This window comes from Pseudonaja textilis, chromosome 2 (genome assembly GCF_049901715.1).
Source record: "Pseudonaja textilis isolate UNSWEBS1 chromosome 2, rPseTex1.2, whole genome shotgun sequence".
NCBI lineage: Eukaryota > Metazoa > Chordata > Lepidosauria > Squamata > Elapidae > Pseudonaja > Pseudonaja textilis.
In genome coordinates this window covers 14730843-14755947 of record NC_141991.1, presented here as the reverse complement: position 1 = coordinate 14755947, position 25105 = coordinate 14730843, and the positions used below count along the sequence as shown (strand labels likewise).

At 44.2% G+C, this 25105-nt stretch overlaps 1 protein-coding gene across 1 annotated transcript in view; it reads right to left on the bottom strand.

Annotated features, from left to right (window-relative positions):
• Positions 1–24575, bottom strand: part of C2 (complement C2) — a 62940-nt gene extending 38365 nt beyond the window's left edge. The window contains exons 1-6 of the mRNA XM_026720015.2: positions 24033–24575; positions 13933–14166; positions 8902–9087; positions 6895–7068; positions 3942–4055; positions 1903–2039 (exon numbers count right to left, since the gene is read on the bottom strand). Coding sequence (XP_026575800.2) covers positions 1903–2039; positions 3942–4055; positions 6895–7068; positions 8902–9087; positions 13933–14166; positions 24033–24072 — 885 coding nt within the window. The 5' untranslated portion in view covers positions 24073–24575. The remainder of the gene's footprint in view (positions 1–1902; positions 2040–3941; positions 4056–6894; positions 7069–8901; positions 9088–13932; positions 14167–24032) is intronic.
• Positions 24576–25105: the final 530 nt, after the last annotated feature.

Below are 25105 nucleotides of genomic sequence, written 5' to 3'. Positions count from 1 at the left end.
CCCTTGGGTGCAATCCCAGGATTTCTGGATCAATTGAACCCCATCAGTCAGATAGTCCTCGACTTACAACCCCAGTTGAGCCCAACAATTCTGTTGCTGAGCTGAGTGAATTTTGTTAAGTGAATTTTGCCCCATTTTACGACCTTTCTGCCCACAGTTGTTGAGCGAATCACTGCAGTTGTTAAGTTAGTAACATGGTTGTTAATACGTGGATCTGGCTCCTCCGTTGATTTTGCTTGTCAGGAGGTTGTAAAAGGGGATCACATGACCCCGGGACACTGCCACCATCATAAATATGAGTCAGCTGCCAAACGTTCCCAATTTTGATCACATGACCATGGGGAAAATGCTGCAATGGTCGCAAGTGTGAAAAACGGTCACATTTTTCAGTGCCATTGTAACTTTGAATGGTCACTAAACGAATTGTTGTAAGTCAAGGACTATCTGTACTTGGAACAACTTATGTTCTGTAAACCCAAGCCAGAGGTGGTATTCAGCAGGTTCTGACCAGTTCTGGAGAACCGGTAGCGGAAATTTTGAGTAGTTCAGAGAACCGGCAAATCCCACCTCTGACTGGAGATTTTATAGTATCTTTCCCCTGCCACGCCCACCAAGCCACGCCCACAGAACCGGTAGTAAAAAAAAATTGAATCCCACCATTGAACCAGGGATCCCCAACCTGTGGGCCATGGCGCACTATTAGTCTGCAGCCTATTCTCAACAAGGCCACGTGTGTGACTGGCTGGTGCGTGAGTGTGCATGTGTGCGTGCACACACAGCCCCACTGCATGAACATCATGGATGCTTGGGCCCCACTCGCACACTCATTGTGGGCACTCAGGGCCTCCCTCGTACGAGCGTCATGGTCCCTTGTGGCCCCACTCGCGTGAGGTCTCACAAACCCCCTCACGCAAGCGTCCCTGATGTTCGTGGGCCCTCTCATGGGAGTGCTCACAGCCCACTGGCACTCCCGTCGTGGGCACTCTGGGCCCCCCTTGTCTGAGCAAAGGGTGCTCCCACAGGCACCTGCGCCTGGTCCTCCCACAAAACCATCCCCTCCATCCCCCCTCCCCCTCCCACCTACACCATCCCGAAATGGTTGTGGAACTCTGCCGTAAATGATTCCCAAACAGCACCATCTGCCTATCCCAGGTCCTTGGATAGGTGACACAGGAGATATACATAATTTGTTGTGTAGGCAAAAGGGGCTGAAGCATTATTTAAGTCCAGAGTAACATTTAGAAGGGGCTTAGACAGATGTCCCCCTAATTTCATGGAGTATAAGAAGGAGGGGGACAATCAGGCTTGTAAAATTCAGTTATTATAGCCAACCTCGATCAAAGGAGCTTTAGGTTTCCTGTAGTATTTTTTTCCCTGTCTGGTCCCTGGTGGAGGGGATATTCACCAACGGAGGGAGCCTACAGATTGACCAATCGATCAATAAACCGATGTAATTTACTCACATACTTATCTTGGTGAAGGTCCCTTTCTCACTTCCAACTTTTGGGGATTTAATTTTGTACACCCTCTTGATTTGGCTGCTTATGGTACGGTTAACCTGGGTTAGACCTTCTTAAAGTTCAAATTAGTTTACATTTGCAGGGTAAACATATCCTTATGTCAATAGATACCAGCACTGTTGCCAACACTGCCACCGTCAAGTGCCAGGGAAATCAAGAGATCCGGGCAATTCAAATGAGTATAAAGATTTACGGGAAGCTTAAGCTCTCTACAAGAATCTGAACTACTAACAGTCAAAGCAATTGTGTGGTAGATAAGGAATTCAAGAGGGGGCTGGATTTAGACGGATAATATGTTTCACCCCTCTCTTGGGCTCAGCCTGGACATCTCCTGCATCCACCTCCCAATTTTTTAACCCAATTCATACCTACAGAAACTTACCCTGATTATGATTTGGCTCACAGCATCTTTAAAGATAGAAAAGTTAGGTTCTGTAACGCTGTGGGAAGCATCCAACAAGAAGTAAACATACAGGAAGCTATCTTTGGTCAGTATAAGTCTTCGGCCTAAAGATGGAGCTGATGGGAAGAAGAAAGGAACGGTTATTTCCCATAGCAAAGGTGTCAACTCATAAACATTTCTCTGGTCTTTCAGAGTTGCCAACAGAAAGGGAGTGGGGAGCAGTGCAGCCGCTTGCAAACCAAACCTGCATTCCATAAATGTTTTCAAAGATAGTTCCTAAGTGACTGGAGTTTCTGCCATGCAAAATTCTAACTGGAGAGCATGATCGATGACTTCTGGCTATGGATGTGTCCCATTGGAGAATATGAATTATGATACACCCAGGGGGTGGGGGGGTGGGGAAACTAGGGTCAAGGGTGACAATGAATGATGTGTCTCAGAGTTGGCTACACCCAGGCAGTGCCGGCATGTTTACTCCTAATAAATTCTAATAAATACTCCTAATAAGTTTTGAAAATCCGGCTAGAGACTCATGATTTAAGTGGGGGTAGCTACCAGAGCCCTGATAAAAGGAACGCGCTTCCACTGATACCAGATACTTGTCCTAAAGGTGATTTTTTCAAGAGACAACTGGGCTTTCTGGTTTCTGCAGGATGTTTTCTTCCCTGTGTCCCTTCACTGTTGAACACAGGTGCAGGCTGTTGTCTGCAAGGAGTATAAATCCTTCTATTCCCCACCATCCAGTCAGAGCTGAAGAAGCTTCTTGGGTGAGAAGTGAAATGTCTTCAAATAAAGACAACATACAGTCCAATTGCCTCTTGAAAAAAAAAAAGCACCTTTGGGACATCCATGACTTTGGATGACTGAGAAGCTCTGTAGAAATACCAGGTCCTTCTTTTCTCTCTTTCCCCTTCTTATAACCCAGGATATCTCCAAAGAAGCGGAAAATGATTCAGAAGCCACAAAAAGGTGACAGCCCAAAGGCAAAGCCACGGAATTTGCTTGCACAAAACGTATCAGGAAATTGACCTGATGAATATATCCACAGCATCACCATGGTGTGTGTTTCTCAACTTTAGCACGTGATTCTGCAAGTGGCTGTGACTCACTGCATGTGTCAACATTCCTATGCCTGTTTTAGTAGTTGCCATAGGGAGGGAGGGAGGAGGAAGGAAATCTGGAAGAGCAGTTGAAAGCAAAAATACATTCCAACCCTTATCTTTAAAAGATTGTAACTCAAATACCAGAGCTTTTGCCTGCAAATATATTTAATTGGAGAACGCGAAGGATGACACCCAGCCTGTGAATGTGCTCAATGGGAGAATCCGATGTATGAGACACCCAGGGGACTATAAATTATGTATGCCAGGATTGGCTTCATACAGGGCAGTGCCAGTATGCCGCCTCAATTAAATCCTTTGAAGTTTTTTGAAGTTTGGCTCAAGAATCATGATTTAATTAGAGCGATTGCTGGAATCCTGGCAGCATGCTTCAGTCCCGCTGGAGATCTCTCCCGCATCTATCATTTAATTAATTCACAAAAAAACTACAGTACACAGTTCTTGAGCAATACTGAATGGGCCCTCTTTAAGTGCCATGGTAATCCTCCAATATTAATTTTTAAGAGATTTGTGAAAATTATGTTGGAACTACCATCATTTATAACAATGTTTCTCACTGTTTTGAGACTTGAGAACTTCCGGACTCCAATTCCCAGAATTCTACAGGTAGCATGCTAACTAGGGAATTCTGGGAGTTGAAGTTCATGTATCTTAATTATCAAGGCTGATAAACACTGGTCTAATTCATGGAGGATGAGGTTATCAATGGTTACTAATCATGTTACCTTGGCCTTTCCAGATAAACCACACAGGAAACTTGACTAGATGAGTGAAAATTACTTTATTATAAGGCGACATTAACACTATATCGTGAGTCTGAAAGTACAAATTCCTGCCTGTCACTTTTATCTGGTAGAGCCATTAGATTAGCTGTTCTGGAGAGAAAAAAAGACTCACTTTGAATGGTTCCAGAAGGGTCCAACTCAAAGGTGGATACTTCACTCAGAACATCCGTCAACGAGGCTCCAAATTCAGCTTTAACATCTTCAGCTCGGTCATAAGAATAACTGGCTGTTGAGATGGGAAAAAGGGAGCATCTTGTGTTATTGCAAAAGAGATGAAGGCATTGATTCCGGTATTTGAGAGGCTACCACAAAGAAGAGGAAGTCAACTTGTGCTGTCCAGACAGTTTATAGGTAATGGGAATTGAGATAGTTAGTTAGGAATTGGGAGCTGTCCCCTTAAGGGAATGCATCATGGCAAATGCAGTTAAGGTATCCTAGGAAATGTAGTCCATGTCATGTGGCCACATCTGTAATCCTGATTGGTCACTGAATTGACCCTTGGTGGGTTGGGGGAGGTTTCTTCACGCTTGCTTGGACCCCAGCAGCACGCTGGCATCTCTCCCTTTGCTCCACTACTACGGGATGAAAGATCACGATCCTTTTACACCATAAAGTCAGCTATGCAGAGAATTGGACATTGAGATGAATCTCGACGTAACCGTAAGTTATATTGAGGATGCCTGATGAACCAATAAAGAAACTTTGTATGGATGCTTTGTGGAGTTATCTATCTGCCTTTATACATTCAGTCAGTAATTATAGAGAACAGAATACAACTTATTTTCCAAAGCCCCAGAGGGCAGGACAAGAAACAACAGATAAAAACTAATCAAGGAAAGAACCAAAATGGAATTAAGGAGAAACTTCCTAACAGTGAGGACAACTAACCAGTGGAACAGCTTTGCTTTCAGAAGTTGTAGGTGCTTCGGCATTGGACTGGAGGTTTTTAAGAAGACATTGGACAGCCACTTGTCTGAAGCGGTATAGGGTCTCCTGCTTAAGCAGGGGGTTGGACTAGAAGACCTCCAAGGTCCCTTCCACCTCTATTCTGACTGATTGATGGATTGATTGATTGATTGATGAGAGATTGCTCTGAACAATATTTTGTAATTAATCTGGCCATGGAATTAACGTTTGTTCCATCCAAGTTCCATTCTTACTGTACCTGAATTTGGCTTCTATTCTGCAAAAAAAAAATTCTTTAGCTTTTCTTGAGATTTCAAGCAGACAGCACGGAGTATATTTACTTGGTATAAAACCATTTTAACCAATGCTTCTGTTTGAAGCTGTTATTTCAAAGGAAAAGCAACTGGCATTCACGGAAACTGGACTAAGATATTCCAAAGTCTTCCCTTTTTTTAACAGTTAAAAAACTTTATTTAGCAATAACACAGCATATAGATGGAGCTGTTTACTCATTTCCCTTTTTTAAAAGGTACATCAACAGGGCTCTGTGCTTGTTTCACAGGGGCTCCTTAGCTTATGACCACCATTCAATCCAAAATTTCTATTTTTCAGTAAGACAGTTGTTAAGTGAGTGTGAAAAATGGTGTTAAGTCACTTTTTTCAGTGCCGTTAAAATTTTGAACAGGCAAGAAACAAATGATGGCTAGTCAAGGACTGCCTGTATTTTTTTTCCGAGTCTTATTATAATCCTTATTTAAAACAATTGTTGTTCAAAAAAAATTGTTTAGGACAAGAAGCAGTGGGTGGAAACTCATGAAGGAGAGAAGCAACCCAGAACTAAGGAGAAATTTCCTGACAGTTAGAACAATTAATCAGTGGAACAACTTGCCTCCAGAAGTTGTGAATGCTCCAACACTGGAAGTTTTTAAGAAGATGTTGGACAATCATTTGTCTGAAGTGGTGTAGGGTTTCCTGCCTAGGCAGGGGGTTGGACTAGAAGACCTCCAAGGTCCCTTTCAATTCTGTTATTTTGTTATTCTGCCTGTTATTCTCTCTCTCTCTCTCTCTCTCTCTCTCTCTCTCTCTCAGGCCAACCCACTTCACAGGGTTTTTGTTGTGGGGAAAATAATAAAGTGTGTTGGATATGTTAGCCATTTTGAATTATTTGAAAAAATAATAAAGGGAGGGCGCAAATTTTTAAAATAAATAAATAAAAATATTCCACAATGCTCCATCAGGTGATATGAAGGAGGATCCTAGTCTGTTCATAGTCCTATTCTATTCATAGTCCTATTCTATTCATAGTCCTATTCTATTCTTGTGGTTCGCTGGCAGCTGGCACAGATGGCAGTGGAATCGGACAGTGGGGAAGAATGGGGACCAGTCAGGGAATCTGGAGAGGACTTGGATGAGGGTCCTGCATCTGATGCAGAGATGGGGCCAGGACCATCTGAGAATGGGGTGCTGACTCCAGAGCCTCTGGAGTCTGGCAGCAGCGAGACAGAGGACCCAGGGGAGCCTGTTCCCAGTGCGTGTGTGCGCAGAGCTACTAGAAGGCGAGAGCAGCTGAAACTAAAGGGGCAACTTGAGAGTCAGGCTGGGAGCTGATTGCTCCTCCCATAAGGTATAAAGGAAAGGCAAAGGTGAAGAAACCTTTGCAGGAAGCAAAGTAGTTTGATTGGTTCAGAGTCATTCTTGAAGCTCTTCGTACTTTGGTTGGGTTTTTTGGTACTTTGGTTGGTTTCTTTTCTAGTTCATTTGATACTTCTGTTTTTGGCAGCACTTCACAGAACTGAAAGGTGTGTACTTATCTTGGGGAACTGTTTGAGATTAATTCCGGCTGGGAATAAAAACAATTCCCAGCGTTGCAATAACAGAAGTCTTGTTTTTAAGCTTGGGTCAGAATAATTCTACTCTATTCTATTTTATTCTATTCCTATTCCTATTCTAAAAAGATATTATCTTTGAATGAACAAAAATAATTGCAACATAAAAAAGGAACATAAAAAGATGATAAAGGAGCCACAGCAACTGAAAAGGAGATGCATCTAATGAATGCTTTTTTAAAAAAAGATGCAGAAGCTAAAAGATAAGAGGTGACTCTGGAGATAATCTAATCTAACCCGCTGGGGAAAAAAGGGTGTTCTTGAAATGCATACCTCTACAACTTGGCTGCGTGTCAGACCATTCGCCATCCAGCATGCAGACCCGCTGGGATGATCCAATCAACTCTAAGTTAGTCTGACATTTGAATGAGATCTGATCACCCAGACGGTTGCCTTTTCCTGTAGCAATCGCCCCCGGGGGCACAGCCAGGGTGAGGCAGTGCCCAACTGTGGAGAGAAGAAGACAATGTTTTTTATTTTTTTTATTTATTTGATTTGTCAATCACTTACAAGATAACAGGTATAAGTACAAGCATAGTTATGAATACACGAAATGGATACATATAAAAAAATTAAAAAGAAACAATAGGACAGGGATGGTAGGCATGTTGGTGCGCTTATGCACGCCCCCTAGAGGCCTCTTAGGAAAGGGGTGAGGTCAATAGTAGACAGTCTAAGGTTAAAGTTTTGCGGGTTTGGGGAAGAAACCACAGAGTCAGGTAGAGTATTCCAGACATTGATCACTCTTGCTGAAATTGTATTTCCTGCAATCAAGTTTGGTGCGTAACCTTAAGTTTGTATCTATTGTGCGCTCTTGTGCTGTTATGGTTGAAGTTGAAGTATTCATTGACAGGTAGGACATTGCAATGTATGATTTTATATACTATACTTAGATCAGACCAAAGGCGTCATAGTTCTAGATTTTCTAGGTCTAGAATTTCGAGTCTGGTGGCATAAGGTATTCTGCAACGAGTAGAGGAATGGAGAACTCTTCTTGTGAAATATTTCTGGACTTTCTCAACTGTGTTAATAGCAGATACGTAATGTGGGTTCCAGACTGATGAGATGTACAACATCAACACAATTGTAAAGGAGATGAGACTATAGCAAATGATGTGGGAAGATAACTGCCTAAGTCTCATACTGCTTCCAAATTATTTCATTTTTACAGCACAGCAGGGGTGGGATTCAAATTTTTTAACAACCGGTTCTGTGGGCACGGCTTAGTTTGTGGGCATGGCTTAGTTTGTGGGCATCGCTTAGTGGTCATGTTATTGTCTGGGCATGGCCAACTCAATATCACTCACGTCGAGGCACAATCTCCTCGCCTGGCCTCTCATGACTGTGGGGATGTTGCAACAGTTGTAAGTGTGAAAAATGGTCATGTCACTTTTTTCAGTGCCATTGTAACTTTGAATCGTCACTCCACACAACCAAAGTACCAGCAAAGGAGGGGGGAAAAACTCCAGAGAAGTTCCTGAGACAGGAAGTCTAGTCCTGCCAAGAATGTAATAAGGGTTAACGGAGAGGCAGTTTCTGTAAGCAACACCAAAATGTTTCCTTCCTGCCTTCCTTACAGGATTAGGCCAGTAATTTCTTCTAACAACCGGTTCTCCGAACTGCTTAGAATGTTAACAACCGGTTCTAGCAAATAGGTGCGACCTGGTAGAATCCCACCCCTGCAGCACAGTACACAGGTAGACCTCAACTTATAATAGTTCATTTAGTGACCATTCAAAAGTTACAAGGGCACTGAAATGAGGGACTCGTGACCAGGGCTGGGCTGCTGGGGGTTCGCAGGGGTTCAGGAGAGCCCCTAGCTAAGATTCTGTGCAGTTGGAGAACCCCCAAATCCCACTCCTGGCTGGCCCTGCCCACACCTCCCCCCCTAGGAGTCCCCATACAGCCCGGTTTGGATGCAGGTAAGTGCTTTACTTTTGGATTTTGCCAATTAGATAGGTTTGTTGTTATAGAAATGGCTAGTTTATATTACTATGTAAAAGTGAAAAATTGAGGCTTGATGCTATTAACTTATTCTATCGCACCAAGGGGTCATAAGTCAAGGCCTTTTCTTTCTTTTCCCCCTTTTTCCTACACTTCTCCCTTCCCTTTTCCTTCCCCTATCTTTCCCACTGTTTTATTTTGCATTTTTGAATCTTATATTATAAACCAGGGGTCTGGCTGGCTGGGGAATTTCTGGGAGTTGAAGTCCACAAGTCTTAAAGTTGCCAAGTTTGGAGATCCCTGTTATAAACTAATTTTTTTAAAAAAATGATTTACCTCCATCATCACAAACAGGGGAGGTCCCATTCCATTGGCCGTTGGGCTGGCAGTATCGCTGGGATGAGCCGAGGAGCTGATACCCGTCAGAACACTGAAAACTCAGGATGTCACCAATGGGGTGGAAAGTTCGCCGTGGGATGAAAAAGCCATTTTCAAAGCTTATCTGCCCTGGGCAGCGTATATCTGCAAAAAAGAAAAAAAGAGAGAGAGAGAGAAGAGAAGAGAGATCAGGACTAAAAAATCCAAAATTTAGATGCAGAATTAAAATGGAGAAAGAAACGTCTTCAAGAATTAAAAAAACAAAGTCCAGTTGCCTTTTGAAAAAGCATCTATGGGACTCCATAGCACTTGTTCCGCTAACCCTGCTATGTGGGGTAGGCAGACCGATCACCATTGGCATCGAAGTTCTCCAGGGAGCTTCTGTAGCTGAACGGGGACTAGCATCTGGGTCTAGTTAAACCTGTATAACCGTGATGGCGAACCTACGGCACACGTCCCGGAAGTGGCATGCAGAGCCATCTCTGTTGGCATGCGAGCCATCGCCCCGGTACAGTTCCACATATGCATATGCCTCCCGCCAGCCAGCTGATTATCAGGTATGTATCGCACATATAGGGGGGCGAGGTGCATGCAGGAGACGCGTGCGCATGCACAGGAGGCGGGGGAGTGCAGGGGGGGTCACTCGTGCATGCACAGGAGGGCAGGGGGAGCACACATGTGCATTGCCGGCACACACACATGCACGTGCACACACTTTCAACATGCTATGACGAAAAGGATAGCTGTGCTGTCCAGACACTTTAGAGTTAATGGGATTTGGGATAGTTAGTTAGGAATTGTAGTGTCCCTAAGTTAGTTAAATTAGTTAAGGTATCGAAATTAGTTAGTTAGTGTAGTTCTGTAATCCTGATTGGGTCACTAAATTGACTCTTGTTGAGTTGGGGGAGGTCTCCCTCACTCTTGCCTGAAGCCATTACCATGCGACTTCTTCAAACATCATGAGTTGAGACTTTATTACCTTCCTACACCACAATTCAGATATGCAAAGGATTGGACATTAAGAAGAGCCTCGTCATAAATGTGAGTTGACAGGATGCCTGATGAACCAATAAAAAAGACTTTGTGTGGATGCTTGATGGAGTTGATCTATCTGCTTTTGTACAGTGTTTGTACAGGACAGGCAGATTAGTAGGAAGATATATATATATATGTTCTGTCTCACTTGTACCCACAAGTGAGAATCCAAATGTCCCAAAGAAATAAACATGGACAAATAATACCAGAAACCACAGAGTTAACTTGTCTCTGTAATCATCGTTGGCAGCTTTCCCAGAAACTTGTCTTCAAGCCGAGCCGCAAGATAAATCAGGAACAGGAACAGAGGCTTCTTCAAAGCTGCGCAGTAATTAACAAAGTTTGATCCAGACAAGGGCCATTAACTAACACGCCTCCTTATATTTCTTGAAGGGGCGTGTCAGTCTCTCTAATTAGTCTCTGACTTGACGTTTCTTTTCAAATTGTGCTTGACGTCTCAACCTGCGTCTAGTCCTTGCATCAATCCAACATTTGTCATCACTCAAGGACTCTGGTATGTTCTGTGGATCAGCTGCTGACACCTGAGGCATGATAGAAGTGGAAGGTTCTGGAGAGGATGGTGTTTCCGACACTCCCTCATCCTCCTGGCTCACATCTGCATCTCTCATTAGAACAGGCTCCTATTCCAATGCCAAACCTTCCTCATCACTCAAACCTGTGTCTTCTGATACATCAGGCTCAAAACTCACAGCAGGCTCAAACCTTCCAGTCACAACATATATATATATACTCCAAAAGACAAATTAGGGCTTATTTTCAGGGAAACATGGTATCAGGATGATCAGGCTGGGTGCCCCACCTCTGGCACACAAGAGGTGGTGAGCAAAAAGGTGCCAACAGTGTCCAACAGCAGCTACAGCCCACCAGCCCCGTGGCCAGTACACTTTGGTGCTGCGCAGACCATGCAGTGCAGGTGAGTCTGAGCACTGCGACCACCAGGCGGGCCCTCAAAGCAGCAGGCAGAGGTAAAGGCATTGAGGGTGGGCAGGAGGCATACGATCTGGCCCGCTGGATGTGCCATGTGGCAAGCAAAGACTGTTCTGACCCAAACCTTGTTCCAAGGAAACAAACACGAAACAGAGGTAACAGCAAAATCTTTTAATGATTGTTTACAAATTCTGTTCCTTCCTGGTTAAAAGGCTGTTTCAAACTATTTGTCTCTGATAAGAACGAGCCTTGCCAAGGTTGTGCAAGGCTTCCAAGAACACTTGATCAAGTTGCTAAGAAATAGTTCAAACACAAAGAGTCTCCAACCACAAACTAAGAGAGTCCAAACGTCCACAAGGCTTGAGTGCAAAAACTTCTTTGCTTCCTGAAAAGAACTCCGGTTTCTCAGCTGGCTTTTATCTCTAAAGGGAGGGGCCTTACTCTCGAGTCACCTGTGCTGCTGCAGCTGCTCTTCAAGCAGCCCTGTGCTCACACGCACTGGGCACAGGCTCCTCGGGGGCCTCTTCATCACTGCTGCCAGCCTCCACAATCTCCAAAGGCAGCATTCCACTCCCTGATGGTCCTGGCCCCATCCCTGCATCACACGCAGGCCCCTAATTCTGAGTCCTCGCTCTCCGAGACCTCAGCCTCCTGCACCTGCTGCCGGCAAACCACAACAAGGGTTTATTTCTGGTTTCCTGCAATTGTCTCTGATAAGAACGAGCCTTGCCAAGGTTGTGCAAGGCTGCCAAGATAAAGTTGCTAAGAAATATTTCAAACACAAAGAGTCTCCAGACACCAACCAAGACATCCCGAACTTCTACAAGGCTTGAGTGCAAAAACTTCTTTGCTTCCTGCAAAGAACTCCGGTTTCTCAGCTGGCTTTTATCTCTGAAGGGAGGGGCCATTACCTTGCAGCCTTATTCCCCAGTCGCCTGTGCTGCTGCAGCTGTTCTTTCCTTCGAGCAGACCTGCGCGAACGCACCCTGGGCACGGGCTCCTCGGGGGCTTCTTCATCACTGCTGCCAGCCTCCACAATCTCCAAAGGCAGAATTCTACTCCCTGATGGTCCTGGCCCCATCCCTGAATCACACGCAGGCCCTTCGTCTGAGTCCTCACTCTCTGAGACCTCAGCCGTTCGCACCTGCTGCTGGTGAACCACAACAAAGACAGACAGCGGGGTAGACTGCGTGGGCTTCCACCTTGCACTCAGACTCTGACAGGGCATGACACAGTGGCAGCCTAAATCTCATAGGCCTTGGTCTGAAAATCAGGACAAATAAAGTCCTCCAAAGCTCCTAATCTCTCAGGTCAAAACTGAGCGATCACAGGTTTTCCTCGACCCATCACTGCAATTGAGCCCAACATTTCTGTTGCTACGCGAGACAGTTGTTCAGTGATGTTTGCTCCATTTTACGACATTCTTGTCCCAGTTGTTAAGCGAATCACTGCAGTTGTTACGTGAGTAGCATAGCTGTTAAGTGAATATGGCTTCCCCAATTACTTTTGCTTGTCAGAAGGTTGCAAAAGGGGATCATGTGACCTTGGAACACTGCAACCGTCGTAAGTACGAGTCTGTTGCCAAAATTTTGATCAGGGGATCCTGGGAATTCTGCGCCGGCTGTTAAGTGTGAAAAACGGTCACAAGTCCCTTTTTTCAGTGCCTTTGTAACTTCGAATGGTCACTAAATGAACTGTTGTAAATCAAGGGTTACCCGTAACTAATCTTTGCTGGGAACTTTGGTCCAAAAAGCTGCTTAAAGATGGGAAAGGCCAATGAAGTCCCTCCATTTGTGTGGGACTCCTGCAAGGTCAATATTATTGCAAGTGTTTACACCTTTGCTAATTTTTAAAGAAATCATTGCAAAATGATGTGAAATTGTCACTGTTGACCAGAACTCTGCATGCTCCATTGTTTGGAAAGGTATTCACTGCCCTCCCCTTTCCAAACATTTTGAGGGGAAAGATAAATATAGAGTTTGTGCAGTGTTTTCTTTTTTCTTTTTAATCCTTTGTACTTTCGGTATGGAAACGAGCGATTGTAACGGCGTTCTGGGTTCACCTAGGAAATTCCTGGCATTGCGTAAGCACAAAAAAAAGATCCGATAAGAGGAAAGCGAAATAAAAATACCCATGGGTATCAGGAAATGGGGTGGCTTTAAATTAATACAGAAATGAGCACGTTATAGAGAGCATGGCTGATAACCATTCGCGCAAACAGACCAGCGTTCAAAAATATATCAAACATTCCGGCTTATCAAAAACAAACATACTCCATCACCCAGAAGGAACCACTGAACAAGCTAGAGAACCTCTTGAGATTGTCCTCAACTTCCAATCGTTTGACCATTTAGTGACCGTTTGAAGTCACAATGTATGCAATGTAATTTCATTTTAATGTATGCCAATTAGTGTACAATTGAAGTGCCAATAAAGTATTGTATTGTATTGTATTCTATTGTATTCTATTCTATTCTATTCTATTCTATTCTATTCTATTCTATTCTATTCTATTCTATTCCTATCCCTATCCTATCCTATTCCTATTCTATTCCTATTCCTGTCCCTATCCCTATCCCTATCCTATCCTATCCTATCCTATCCTATCCTATCCCTATGCTATGCTATGCTATGTTATGCTATGCTATGCTATGCTATGCCATGCCATTCTTATTCTACAGTGCCATTGAAAAAAGAGACTTATAGCCATTTTTCACACTTCTGAGCATTCCCATGATCAAAATTTGGAGGCTTGGCAATGGCTCGTATTTATGACCCAGGGTCATATTCTCCAAAAAGCACAATCATTGGGGAAGCCAGACTCCCTTAACAACTATATCACTAACTTAACAAGAAAGGTCATAAAATGGGGGCAAAACTCACTTGACTATTGCCTTAGCTTTGCTTAGTGACACAAATGTTCACCTCAATTATGGCTGTAAGTCAAGGACCACCTGTATATTATAATTGGTTAACGTTATGTGTAAACAGTAGCCTAACACATACCTCTGCAACGGGCTACATTGCTTGGCTTTCCGCTAGGATGGTGCATTGGAGTCCATTTGCCATCTGGCTGGCAGACCCGGCTGGGTGTGGGATATGGATAAGTGCCAGCTGGGCAGACAAAGGTCAGGATGCTTCCTGGATAATAACCATTGGAGAGAGAGATGTCCCCGCCTTGGATAGATGCTCTTGGACAGGATGGTGTTCCATCATGGCCCAAACTTTGGGTGGCAATAGCTGCAAGGCAAAAGAAAGGGATGAGACTGGCTTTGGAGATGAAATATCAACCCTTTTTATGAGATCGTCAAGGGAGGGAGGGAGGAAGAAGGAAGTCTGTAAAATAGGTCTACGAACTCAAGGCCTGGAGGCCGGATCCGGCCCGTGGAAACAGCAAAGGACTGGCCTGGGATGCCTCTGCCAGTGAAAACGGACCCTGAGAGGCCCCCTTCCGGCTCCATTTTCGCTGACAGAGGGCTAGTAAAACAAACCAGAAACTAAACAAAAGGAGAAGTGTTTCCCCTTTTGCATTTGAGCATGCAAGAAGGCGCAGGAAAGAGGAAAGGAAAAGAAGAGAAGATAGCAAGAAAGGAAAAATATGGAACGAGGGGGAAGGAAGAAGAAAGGAGAGAGAAGATGGAAGGGAAAAGAAGAAAAGGAAGGAGAGAGGGAGGGAGGGAGGGAGGGAAGGAAGGAAGGAAGGAAGGGAAGGAAGATTAAGAGAGTGAGGAAGGGTGTGAGGGAAGACCTGCCTTAGCACTTGGCCACCACAGGTGCCCCCCACCGACATGAGTGATGTCGGCCATGCCCACCCTGGCCACGCCCATCCCAGCCCCTTGAGGTCAAACACAATCCTGATGAGGCTCTCATTGAAGTCGAGTTTGACACCTCTGCTCTAAAGTAAGCCTTCTGCTCTGAGAGATCCTTATTACAGTCTTATAAAACAAATGGACTCTTACACAAACATTGGGGAGGTGGGGGAGGGAAGAAGTGCAGAGGTTTAGCAGAATAACAGAGTTGGAAGGGACCTTGGAGGTCATCTAGTCCAACTGCCGGCTCGAGAAGAAGAGTCTATACCCTTTCAGTCTCTTCTTAAAAGCTTCCAGTGATGAAGCACCTACAACGTCTGAAGGCAAAACGTTCCACTGGTTTATTGTTCTCATTGTGAGGAAATTTCTCCTCAGTTCTAGGTTGGTTCTCTCCTTGGTTAGTTTCCATCCGTTGTTTCTTGTTCTGCCTTCGGGTGCTTTGGAGAATAAGCAGAGGTGGATATTCAGCAGGTTCTGACCAGTTCTGGAGAACCGGTAGTGGAAATTTTGAGGAGTTCGGAGAACCGGCAAATCCCACCTCTGACTGGCTTTGCCCCCCATCTATTCTCTGCCTCCCATTGAGTCCCAGCTGATCGGCGGGGTCTTCTTTTGTTGCCCTGCACAGGAGAACGGAGCTGGAAAGCAGGTTAGTGGGGTGGGGAGGGAATGGGGATTTTACAGCATCCTTCCTCTGCCACGCTCACCAAGCCACGCCCACAGAACCGGTAGTAAAAGAAATTTGAATCCTACCAATGAGAACAGCTTGACTCCTTCTTCTTTGCGGCAACACTGCTCATATTGGAACACTGCTACTTGACATGATAGCATGTCTTTCTTTTCAGTAAATTAGACACACCCAATTCGGGCAACCATTCTTCATATGTTTAATAATCTGCTTGCTTTGGGATATAGTATAGCTTGACTCATTGCTGCTCCATGACAGGCAGAAAAACGACTTCATCAATCCCTGCCTTCCAAACGGGCATTTCAACATTTTAAAAAACCCCAAACCACAAACAATTTGATTTGAATCTTAAATTTGCAGATGGGTGCAAAGTGTCTTCCCCTTCCATTTTTCTAGCTTCCATATTGTGGCTGCTTCACAATACTATTTCCTGCCTTCCCTGAAATAGGCAGATCTGCAAGAAGTAGAATTAGGATGTGGACGAAACAATAACGAATGATTGGAAATGGATAGGCAGTCAGGGAAACGAGACCGAAAGTAGAAATTGTGGAATGATGAACTCTGGGTAAAAATAAATATATATATATAAAGTTGCTCTGGAAGGAAAAACTTCTGCAAATGGAGATAAGAACACAACAGATATGCAATGCTATATTTGTATCCTGGTATTTGTACAAAGCACATACTTTTATCCTCATAACAAAATTGTGGCATAGGTCTGGCGCTGGCTCAGCCGTTCCCACTTGTCCTCCTCCCTGCTAGTCTCTTCCCCCCCACAATTGTTTCCCAGTCCGTGAGACAGATAGCTTAAAGCAGTGTTTGTGGTCTAGAACCTAGAACAGGTTCTGGATATGCAGGAACTGGATATGTCTAGTTTAATGAAAAGAAGGACTAGGGCAGACGTGATAGCAGTCTTCCAATATCTCAGGGCCTGCCACAAAGAAGAGGGAGTCAAGCTATTCTCCAAAGCACCAGAAGGCAGCATAGGAAGCAATGGGTGGAAACTAATCAAGGAGAGAAGCAACTTAGAACTAAGGAGGAATTTCCTGACAGAACAATTAATCAGCTGAAAAATTTGCCTCCAGAAGTTGTGAATGCTCCAACACAGGAAGTTTTTAAGAGATTGGACAACTGCTACCAACAATTGCAAACAAAAACACTTGCTACCCACCTGCCTTCCATTGAGGACCTGCATACAGCACGAGTCAAAAAGAGGGCTGTGAAAATACTTACAGACCCCTCACATCCTGGACATAACGTGTTTCAACTTCTACCCTCAAAGCGATACTATAGGGCACTGGACACCAGAACAACTAGACGCAAGGACAGTTTTTCCCTGAATGCTAAACAACTAACTCCCACAATATTGTCAAACTACTTAGTATTACTATTCTTCTTCTCATCCTATTACCTATCTCTTCCCACTTATTAGTATAACCATTACTATAACCATCTTTACAATTTATGTTATTTTATTTGTTTCCTAGTATGATTTGATTGCTTATTAATAACCTATGACTGTCATTAAGTGTTGTATCTTACGATTCTTGATGAATGTATTGTATTTTTTCTTATGTAGACTGAGAGCATATGCACCACAGACAAATTCCTTGTGTGTCCAATCACACTTGGCCAACAAAGAATTCCATTCCATTCTATTCTATTCCATTCCGTTCCGTTCCGTTCTGTTCTATTCTTATTCCTATTCTATTCTTTCTAATTTTAATTCTAATTCAACCTCTGGGCCACCCGGAAGACTCTCTCTGGGGTCACCAAAATCAACATTATTTGCCTGCATATGTTGAAAAATAATGCAATCTTAAACTCCCATCAAACTATCATGAGAAACAACATGGCATCAAATGCATCAATGTTAATTTTTAACTCCCACAGAGCAGTCTTGGAAGCCTAATATAAGAAAAAATCCCATATGAGCATATAGACTGTGATCCAGTGGGCAGGGCAGGGGGCCACTGAAACTACAGCTCACATCCTACTACTATATACTGTACCTTTCTATAAGGACTCACGGAACCATCTCATAGCACCTCACTTGACAAGATATCCAGAAAACACCAATCTTTTTTTTTTATCTACAGTTGTTATCTGATCAACCTGGGTGTAGTCTCTTTGAATCTTGCTAGATTTTGCAAAATTAGGCCGGCTGTCCATTGACAACCTACTATTAATTGCTAAATAGTATCTTGCCTTTTTAGTTCATTTTATGTTATGTCTTGATGAATATATTTCATTTTTTTCTTTATGTACACTGAAAGCACATGCACCAAGAAAAATTCCTTGTGTGTCAAATCACACTTAGCCAATAAAGAATTCAATTCAATTCAGTTCAGTTCAGTTCAGTTCTGTTCTGTTCTATTCTATTCTATTCTATTCTATTCTATTCTGTTTTAATGCTTCTTATTTGTAATGCTGGTCTGTGACTGTAATAAAAAAATAAATTTAAAAAATATTTTTAACCAGGTCAATATTGATGAATAACTCATGTCAACAAAAGCTTTTGTGGGGTCCTCCATAATTTTTAAAAGTGGGAAGGGAACCTGAGGTGGGGGTGTGGAGTTTAAGAAACCTTGGCTTAAAGCATTTTCTGCTCTACTGTACATCTAAGTAGCACTTCCCACCCTCTACCCCCATATCCTGAGCTTGTGCAAGGGCAGTCTCCGAGTATAAAATCTGCTAGATTTTGTCCCCCAATACTTTGGGAGGGAGGTCGGAGCTTGGGAAGAGAGTTGCTGGCAAGAGGGGATAAAAACTTCAGGGAGGTTTCTGCCAAGTAAGAAAAGGCTCACAGAACTTCTGGAGAACAAATGGGAGGCTGAAGATGGCACTGGGAAAAGCAGAACTGATGACGTCCAAGAATAGACTGGACAACCATTTATTTGGAATGGTGTAAGGTCTCCTGCTTTACTAAAAGACCTCCAAGGTCCCTTCCAGCCCTAGGAGTCTATGATTTTATGACTGCAGTGGAAAGAAGAGCTGGCAAATAGACTGGTTCTTCGTAATCCCTCTCTGGATAAGGAAAAGACTAGAGATCACCCATCAGTGCTCCACACAGCTGCTCCTTGCAAGGAGACTACAAGACAGCATCTCCAGCAGGAGATTTGCTGATCAGTACTGAAATGACCAAGTTTTTAAGGATTTCTTTAAAGAGAAGAAATGGGATATGAGAAGAAGTGATCGTTTGTTGTATTCTAAGAGAATGTGATGTACTTGTAATGAAGGGAGAAGTTGCTTTTCTTTTACTTTACCATATTTCTATTTTTCCCTTTTCTCTCTGATTTTCTTCCTACTTTTTCTGCATCTTCTATTTTTTCTTTCTATGCTGTGATTGTTTTTAGTTTATATTTATTCTTTGTTGTTATAACTGTATAGTTTTTTTTTTTAAAAAAAATAAAGTTACTATTAAAAAAGCAAGCCCCAAGGCTCATACTCAGGCAGTGCAGCACAAACCTGTTTTTTTTATATATAATTTGTTTATGATGTCTCTGCCTCATCTCCAGCTTGTAGCTGAAGCTATTTAAACTTATCTTTTTTAGCGTTTGCAATGATCCAGTATCGTTTTCTCTCTTACCAGCCTAATTTCTCCCTTGGATACAATCTTGGCATGCTTCATCAATGATGATTCAAATCGATCAAGTGAACTACACGGGTCAGGTTCCCACAACACACTGGGTGAAAACATGGCTTATTTTGTGTTTCAGTTTGTTGTGTGCAAGCTCAGCTTAGATCTCCTGTGGGGAAGAGGTCCCATCAAATTCTTTTTTGCTGGTTTATTTCCCTTTATGGGACTTACGACCACTGCTCAGCACAAAATAACAGGTGTTTAGAGATAATTTAAAAGCTTGTGTGGGTTGGAAGAATTTAAATTTCTGAGCATTCCAAAGAGCAGGCATGTTTCCTATGTCCCATCGTATTAGATTGCTTAATGGATCAGACAGAGGGACGTGATGGCTCAGTGGCTAAAACGCTGAGCTTGTTGATCAGAAAGGCCAGCAGTTCGAACCCCTAGCGCCACGTAACGGAGTGAGCTCTCGTACCTTGTCCCAGCTTCTGCCAACTTAGCAGTTCGAAAGCATGTAAAAAATGCAAGTAGAAAAATAGGGACCACTTTGGTGGGAAGGTAACAGCGATCCATGCGCCTTTGGCGTTTAATCATGCCGGCCACATGACCACGGAGATGTCTTCGGATAGCGCTGGCTCTTCGGCTTTGTAACGGAGATGAGCACCACCCCCTAAAGCCAGAAATGACTAGCACGTATGTGTGAGGGAAACCTTTACCTTTAATGGATGAGACACAATCTCTGCCTATTGTGTTGGATTATACACGGTGGACAAAAATGAGAGGACAAAGCTGTTCCCAGGAAGATAACCAGGTCACTTATGGTTTCATAAGTGATAACGAGCATCCTGAATTGCATTTAGCAGCTAAATAATAACCAATGCAGCTGTAGTGGAAGCATTACATGGGCATACCAAGAGTCACTTCTAACTGCTCATGCTTCTGTGGATCATCAGTATACTAAGGATGCCTGACCTCCTGACCTCACCCAAAGCCCCGAGGCAACCCACAAATCATAGGCTCAGGCTGGACCTTTTTCCACCGGTCAACACTAAATGGAAATAAGACAAACACAGCAGCACATTAAGTCCAGAAGAATGTCATGACCGATACACTGACTGAGAGTTCAAGAAGTCAGTTTTGCCCCCATTATATGACCTTTTCTTGCCTCAGCCATTAAGTGGATCACAGCAGTTGTTAAGTTAATCACCCGGTTGTGAAGTGAATCTGGCTCCCACCAGCACTTGACTTTGCCGGTTAGAAAGTCGCAAAAGGGGATCCCATGACCCCAGGGACACTGGCACCGTCATAAATATAGGCCAGTTGCCAAGCCTCTGAAAATTTCGATCGCGGGGATGCTGCAAGGGTCATAAGTCACTTCTCTTAGAGCTGTTGTAACTTCGGTCAATAAATTAATGGTTGTAAGTCAAGGACTACCTGTAGAATTCCCATTCCCGTTCTACTTGCAGTAACTCTCACTAAAATGGTGGGATCTACCCAGTGGTGGGATTCAAAAATATTTACTACCGGTTCTGTGGGTGTGGATTGGTGGGTCCCATGGCTTGGTGGGTGTGGCATGGCTTGGTGGGCGTGGCTTGGTGGGCATGGCAGGGGAAGGATACTTAAAATCTCCATTCCCTCCCCACCCCACTAACCTGCTTTCCAGCTCCGTTATCCTGTGCAGGGCAACACAAGAAAACCCAACCAATCAGCTGGAACTCGGGAGGCGGATAATAGATGGGGGTGGGGCCAGTCAGAGGTGGGATTTGCCGGTTCTCTGAACTACTCAAAATTTCCGCTACCATTTCTCCAGATCTGGTCAGAACCTGCTGAATACCCACCTCTGGATCTACCAGAGAACAGGCTTGGGCACATAGAGGTTCTAAAGGTGGAAAGAACTTAATGGGAATTCTGCACAGGATTAGAATCCCAAACCAGGGAGAAGAAGCTAAAGACTGACGGAGGAGGGAGGTGTCCGTAAGAACAGAATAACAGAGTTGGAATGGACTGTCAGGAAATCTCTCCTTAGGTCTAAGTTGCTTCTCTCTTTGGTTAGTTTACATCCATTGGAAACCAATCAGAGCTGAGGAAGCGAAACATCTTCAAAGAAAAACCAGAATGTCCAGTTGCCTCTTGAAAAAAAGCATCTTTGGGATTTCCACCCATTGCATCTTGTCCTGCCCTCAGGTGCTTTGGAGAATAACTTGACCCCCTCTTCTTTGTAGCAGGCCCCCCGAGATACTGGAACACTGCTCTCAAACCTCCCCTGATTCTTCTTTTCATTAAACTAGGAAATGCCCAAGTCCAGCAACTGTTTTTCATGTGTTTTAGTCTCCAGTCCCCTAATCATCTGGGTTGCTCTTCCCTGCACTCTTTCTGGAGTCTCAACATCTTCTTTATACCGTGTCGATCAAAATTGAATGCAGTATTCCAAGTTTCTTTATATGTTTTAGCCTCCAGAGAAAATTCAGCATCCCACAATCAAATGGCAAATTGCAATTATTGAAAAGTGGGAGGGGGGGAGAGAGAGAGAGAGAGAGAGAGAGACAGAAAGATACAGAGAGATGAGAGAGAGAGAGAGAGAAAGAAAAAGATACAGAGAGAGAGAGATGACAAAGAGAGATGAGATAGAGAGTGAGATATAGAGATGAGAGAGAGAGATGAGAAAGAGAGAGGAGAAAGAGAGATGAGAGATACAGAGACAGATGAGAGAGATATACAGAGAGATGAGAGAGAGAGAGGAGAGAGAGAGATGAGAGATACAGAGAGATGAGGGAGAGAGATGAGAAAGAGAGAGGAGAAAGAGAGATGAGAGATACAGAGACAGATGAGAGAGATATACAGAGAGATGAGAGAGAGAGATGAGAGATACAGAGAGAGAGAGAGAGAGAGATACAGAGAGATGAGGGAGAGAGAGAGATGAGAGAGATGAGAGAGAGATGAGAAATACAGAGATGAGAGAGAGAGAGAGAGGAAAGTGAGAGAGAGAGAGAGATACAGAGAGAGAGAGAGAGAGAGAGAGAGATACAGAGAGATGAGGGAGAGAGATGAGAAAGAGAGAGAGAAAGAGAGATGAGAGATACAGAGACAGATGAGAGAGATATACAGAGAGATGAGAGAGAGATGAGAGATACAGAGAGAGAGAGAGAGAGAGAGAGAGAAAGAGAGATGAGGGAGAGAGAGAGAGAGAGAGATGAGAGAGAGATGAGAAATACAGAGAGATGAGAGAGAGAGAGAGAGGAAAGTGAGAGAGAGAGAGAGATACAGAGAGAGAGAGAGAGATGAGAGATAGAGAGAGAGATGAGGGAGAGAGATGAGAAAGAGAGAGGAGAAAGAGAGATGAGAGATACAGAGACAGATGAGAGAGAGATACAGAGAGATGAGAGAGAGAGATGAGAGATACAGAGAGAGAGAGAGAGAGAGAGATACAGAGAGATGAGGAGAGAGAGAGAGAGATGAGAGAGAGATGAGAAATACAGAGAGATGAGAGAGAGAGAGAGAAAGTGAGAGAGAGAGAGAGACAGAGAGAGAGAGAGAGAGAGATGAGAGAGATACAGAGAGATGAGGGAGAGAGATGAGAAAGAGAGAGGAGAAAGAGAGATGAGAGATACAGAGACAGATGAGAGAGGTATACAGAGAGAAGAAAGAGAGATGAGAGATACAGAGACAGATGAGAGAGATATACAGAGAGATGAGAGAGAGAGATGAGAGATACAGAGAGAGAGAGAGAGAGAGAGATACAGAGAGATGAGGGAGAGAGAGAGATGAGAGAGATGAGAGAGAGATGAGAAATACAGAGAGATGAGAGAGAGAGAGAGAGAGGAGTGAGAGAGAGAGAGAGACAGAGAGAGAGAGAGAGAGATGAGAGATACAGAGAGATGAGGGAGAGAGATGAGAAAGAGAGAGGAGAAAGAGAGATGAGAGATACAGAGACAGATGAGAGAGGTATACAGAGAGAAGAAAGAGAGATGAGAGATACAGAGACAGATGAGAGAGATATACAGAGAGATGAGAGAGAGAGAGAGAGATACAGAGAGAGAGAGAGAGAGAGAGATACAGAGAGATGAGGGAGAGAGAGAGATGAGAGAGATGAGAGAGAGATGAGAAATACAGAGAGATGAGAGAGAGAGAGAGAGGAAAGTGAGAGAGAGAGAGAGATACAGAGAGAGAGAGAGAGAGAGATGAGAGATACAGAGAGATGAGGGAGAGAGATGAGAAAGAGAGAGGAGAAAGAGAGATGAGAGATACAGAGACAGATGAGAGAGATATACAGAGAATGAGAGAGAGAGAGAGAGAGACAGAGAGATGAGGGAGAGAGATGAGAGATACAGAGAGAGAGAGAGAGAGATACAGAGAGATGAGGGAGAGAGAGATGAGAGAGATGAGAGAGAGATGAGAAATACAGAGAGATGAGAGAGAGAGAGAGAGGAAAGTGAGAGAGAGAGAGAGATGAGAGATGAGAGATACAGAGAGATGAAAGAGAGAGAGATACAGAGAGATGAGGGAGAGAGAGATACAGAGAGATGAGAGAGAGAGAGAGGAAAGTGAGAGAGAGAGAGAGATACAGAGAGATGAGAGAGAGATACAGAGATGAGAGAGAGATACAGAGAGATGAGAGAGAGGAAAGAGAGAGAGAGAGATGAGAGATACAGAGAAACGAGAGAGAGAGAGAGAGATGAGAGATACAGAGAGACGACAGTGAAAGAGAGAGAGAGAAAGAGAGATGAGAGAGATACAGAGACGGATGAGATACAGAGATGAGAGATGAGAGAAAGGGAGAGATAGAGATGAAAAAGAGAAAAAAGAGATACAGAGAAATGAGAGATGAGAGAAAGGGAGAGACACACACAAAAAGAGAAATGAGAAAGAGAGAAAAAAGAGAGCTACCGAGAGAGATGAGAAAGAGGGAGATATGAGAGAATGGGGAGAGGGGAGAGAGAGAGAGAGAGATGCTTTGACCGCCCCCTTCCCGCCCAACTCATCCCCGCGCCCCCAACCCGGGCAGAGCAGCGAGTTGGCAGCGTCTTCCCACTACCTGCCACGAAGATGGAGAGAAAACAGAATTCCTGGATCATGTTCAGCCGCCGACGAGCCCCGATCGCCGTCCGTTTTCCACCCCGCGGCCGCAAACGTTGCCAGGGACGGAAAAAGCCGCTCTGCTTTCGGTCCGCCTTTCCCGCTTGAGAAAAGAAACTAAGCGGCGGCTGCGGGGGGGAATCGATTGGTGGGGGGAAGGAGAATTGCGCAAACTTGGTCAAAACCCGTTCCGCAATTTTCTCGACGTAGCTAAATCCCGTGGCTTTCCTGCGGCTTCGAGCGGATCTGAGTCGCTGAGGGACGGGGTTTGGGGAAATCGAGGCTTTTCCTTCCTTTATTTTAACCGATCCTGATCGAAGCTGCCGGGGCTCAAGTGGGGTGGGAGAGAAATCCTGACATCGGAGGGATTTCTCTCTCTTACACACACGCACCCCGGGGGGGGGAATACAATTTGATTACATGAGCGGTCGCGCATCCACACGTGACGTAACCGAGCGACACGCGTTCCGTCCCCTGCCGAGACGTTCGTACTTGGTAAAGAAGCTGCTTTAACTGGGTGGGTTAAAATTGCTGGCCTGTGGCTTTCGCGGGGCTTTCTCGCTCGGCCCGGCCTTCCTCCCCACCCCGCCTTGATTTCCAGCAAATTTTTCCCCAGTTTGCGATACTTCAGTTCGGGGCAAACCTTGCCCGACTTCGGTGAATAGCTGGGTTTTTCCCATCCCGGTTAGGTGGAGTTGCATTAACAAAGGGACTCAAACAAGATCACGTGAGGTAATCTATTGGGGACAATAGGATACACCTCTAGAAAGCCTTAGGAGGACCACACTTGGAACACTGCACCCAGTTGTTATATTATAAAAAAAAAAGAAAAGGATGTTGACACTCTAGAAAAAGTGCAGAGAAGAGCAACCAGGATGATTAGGGGTTGTTGTTTGTTGCAAAGTCGTGTCCGACCCATCGTGACCCCATATGGACAACGTTCCTCCAGGCCTTCCTGTCCTCTCCTATCTGCTGGCGTCCATTTAAGCTCACGGCGACTGCTTCAGTGACTCCATCCAGCCACCTCGTTCT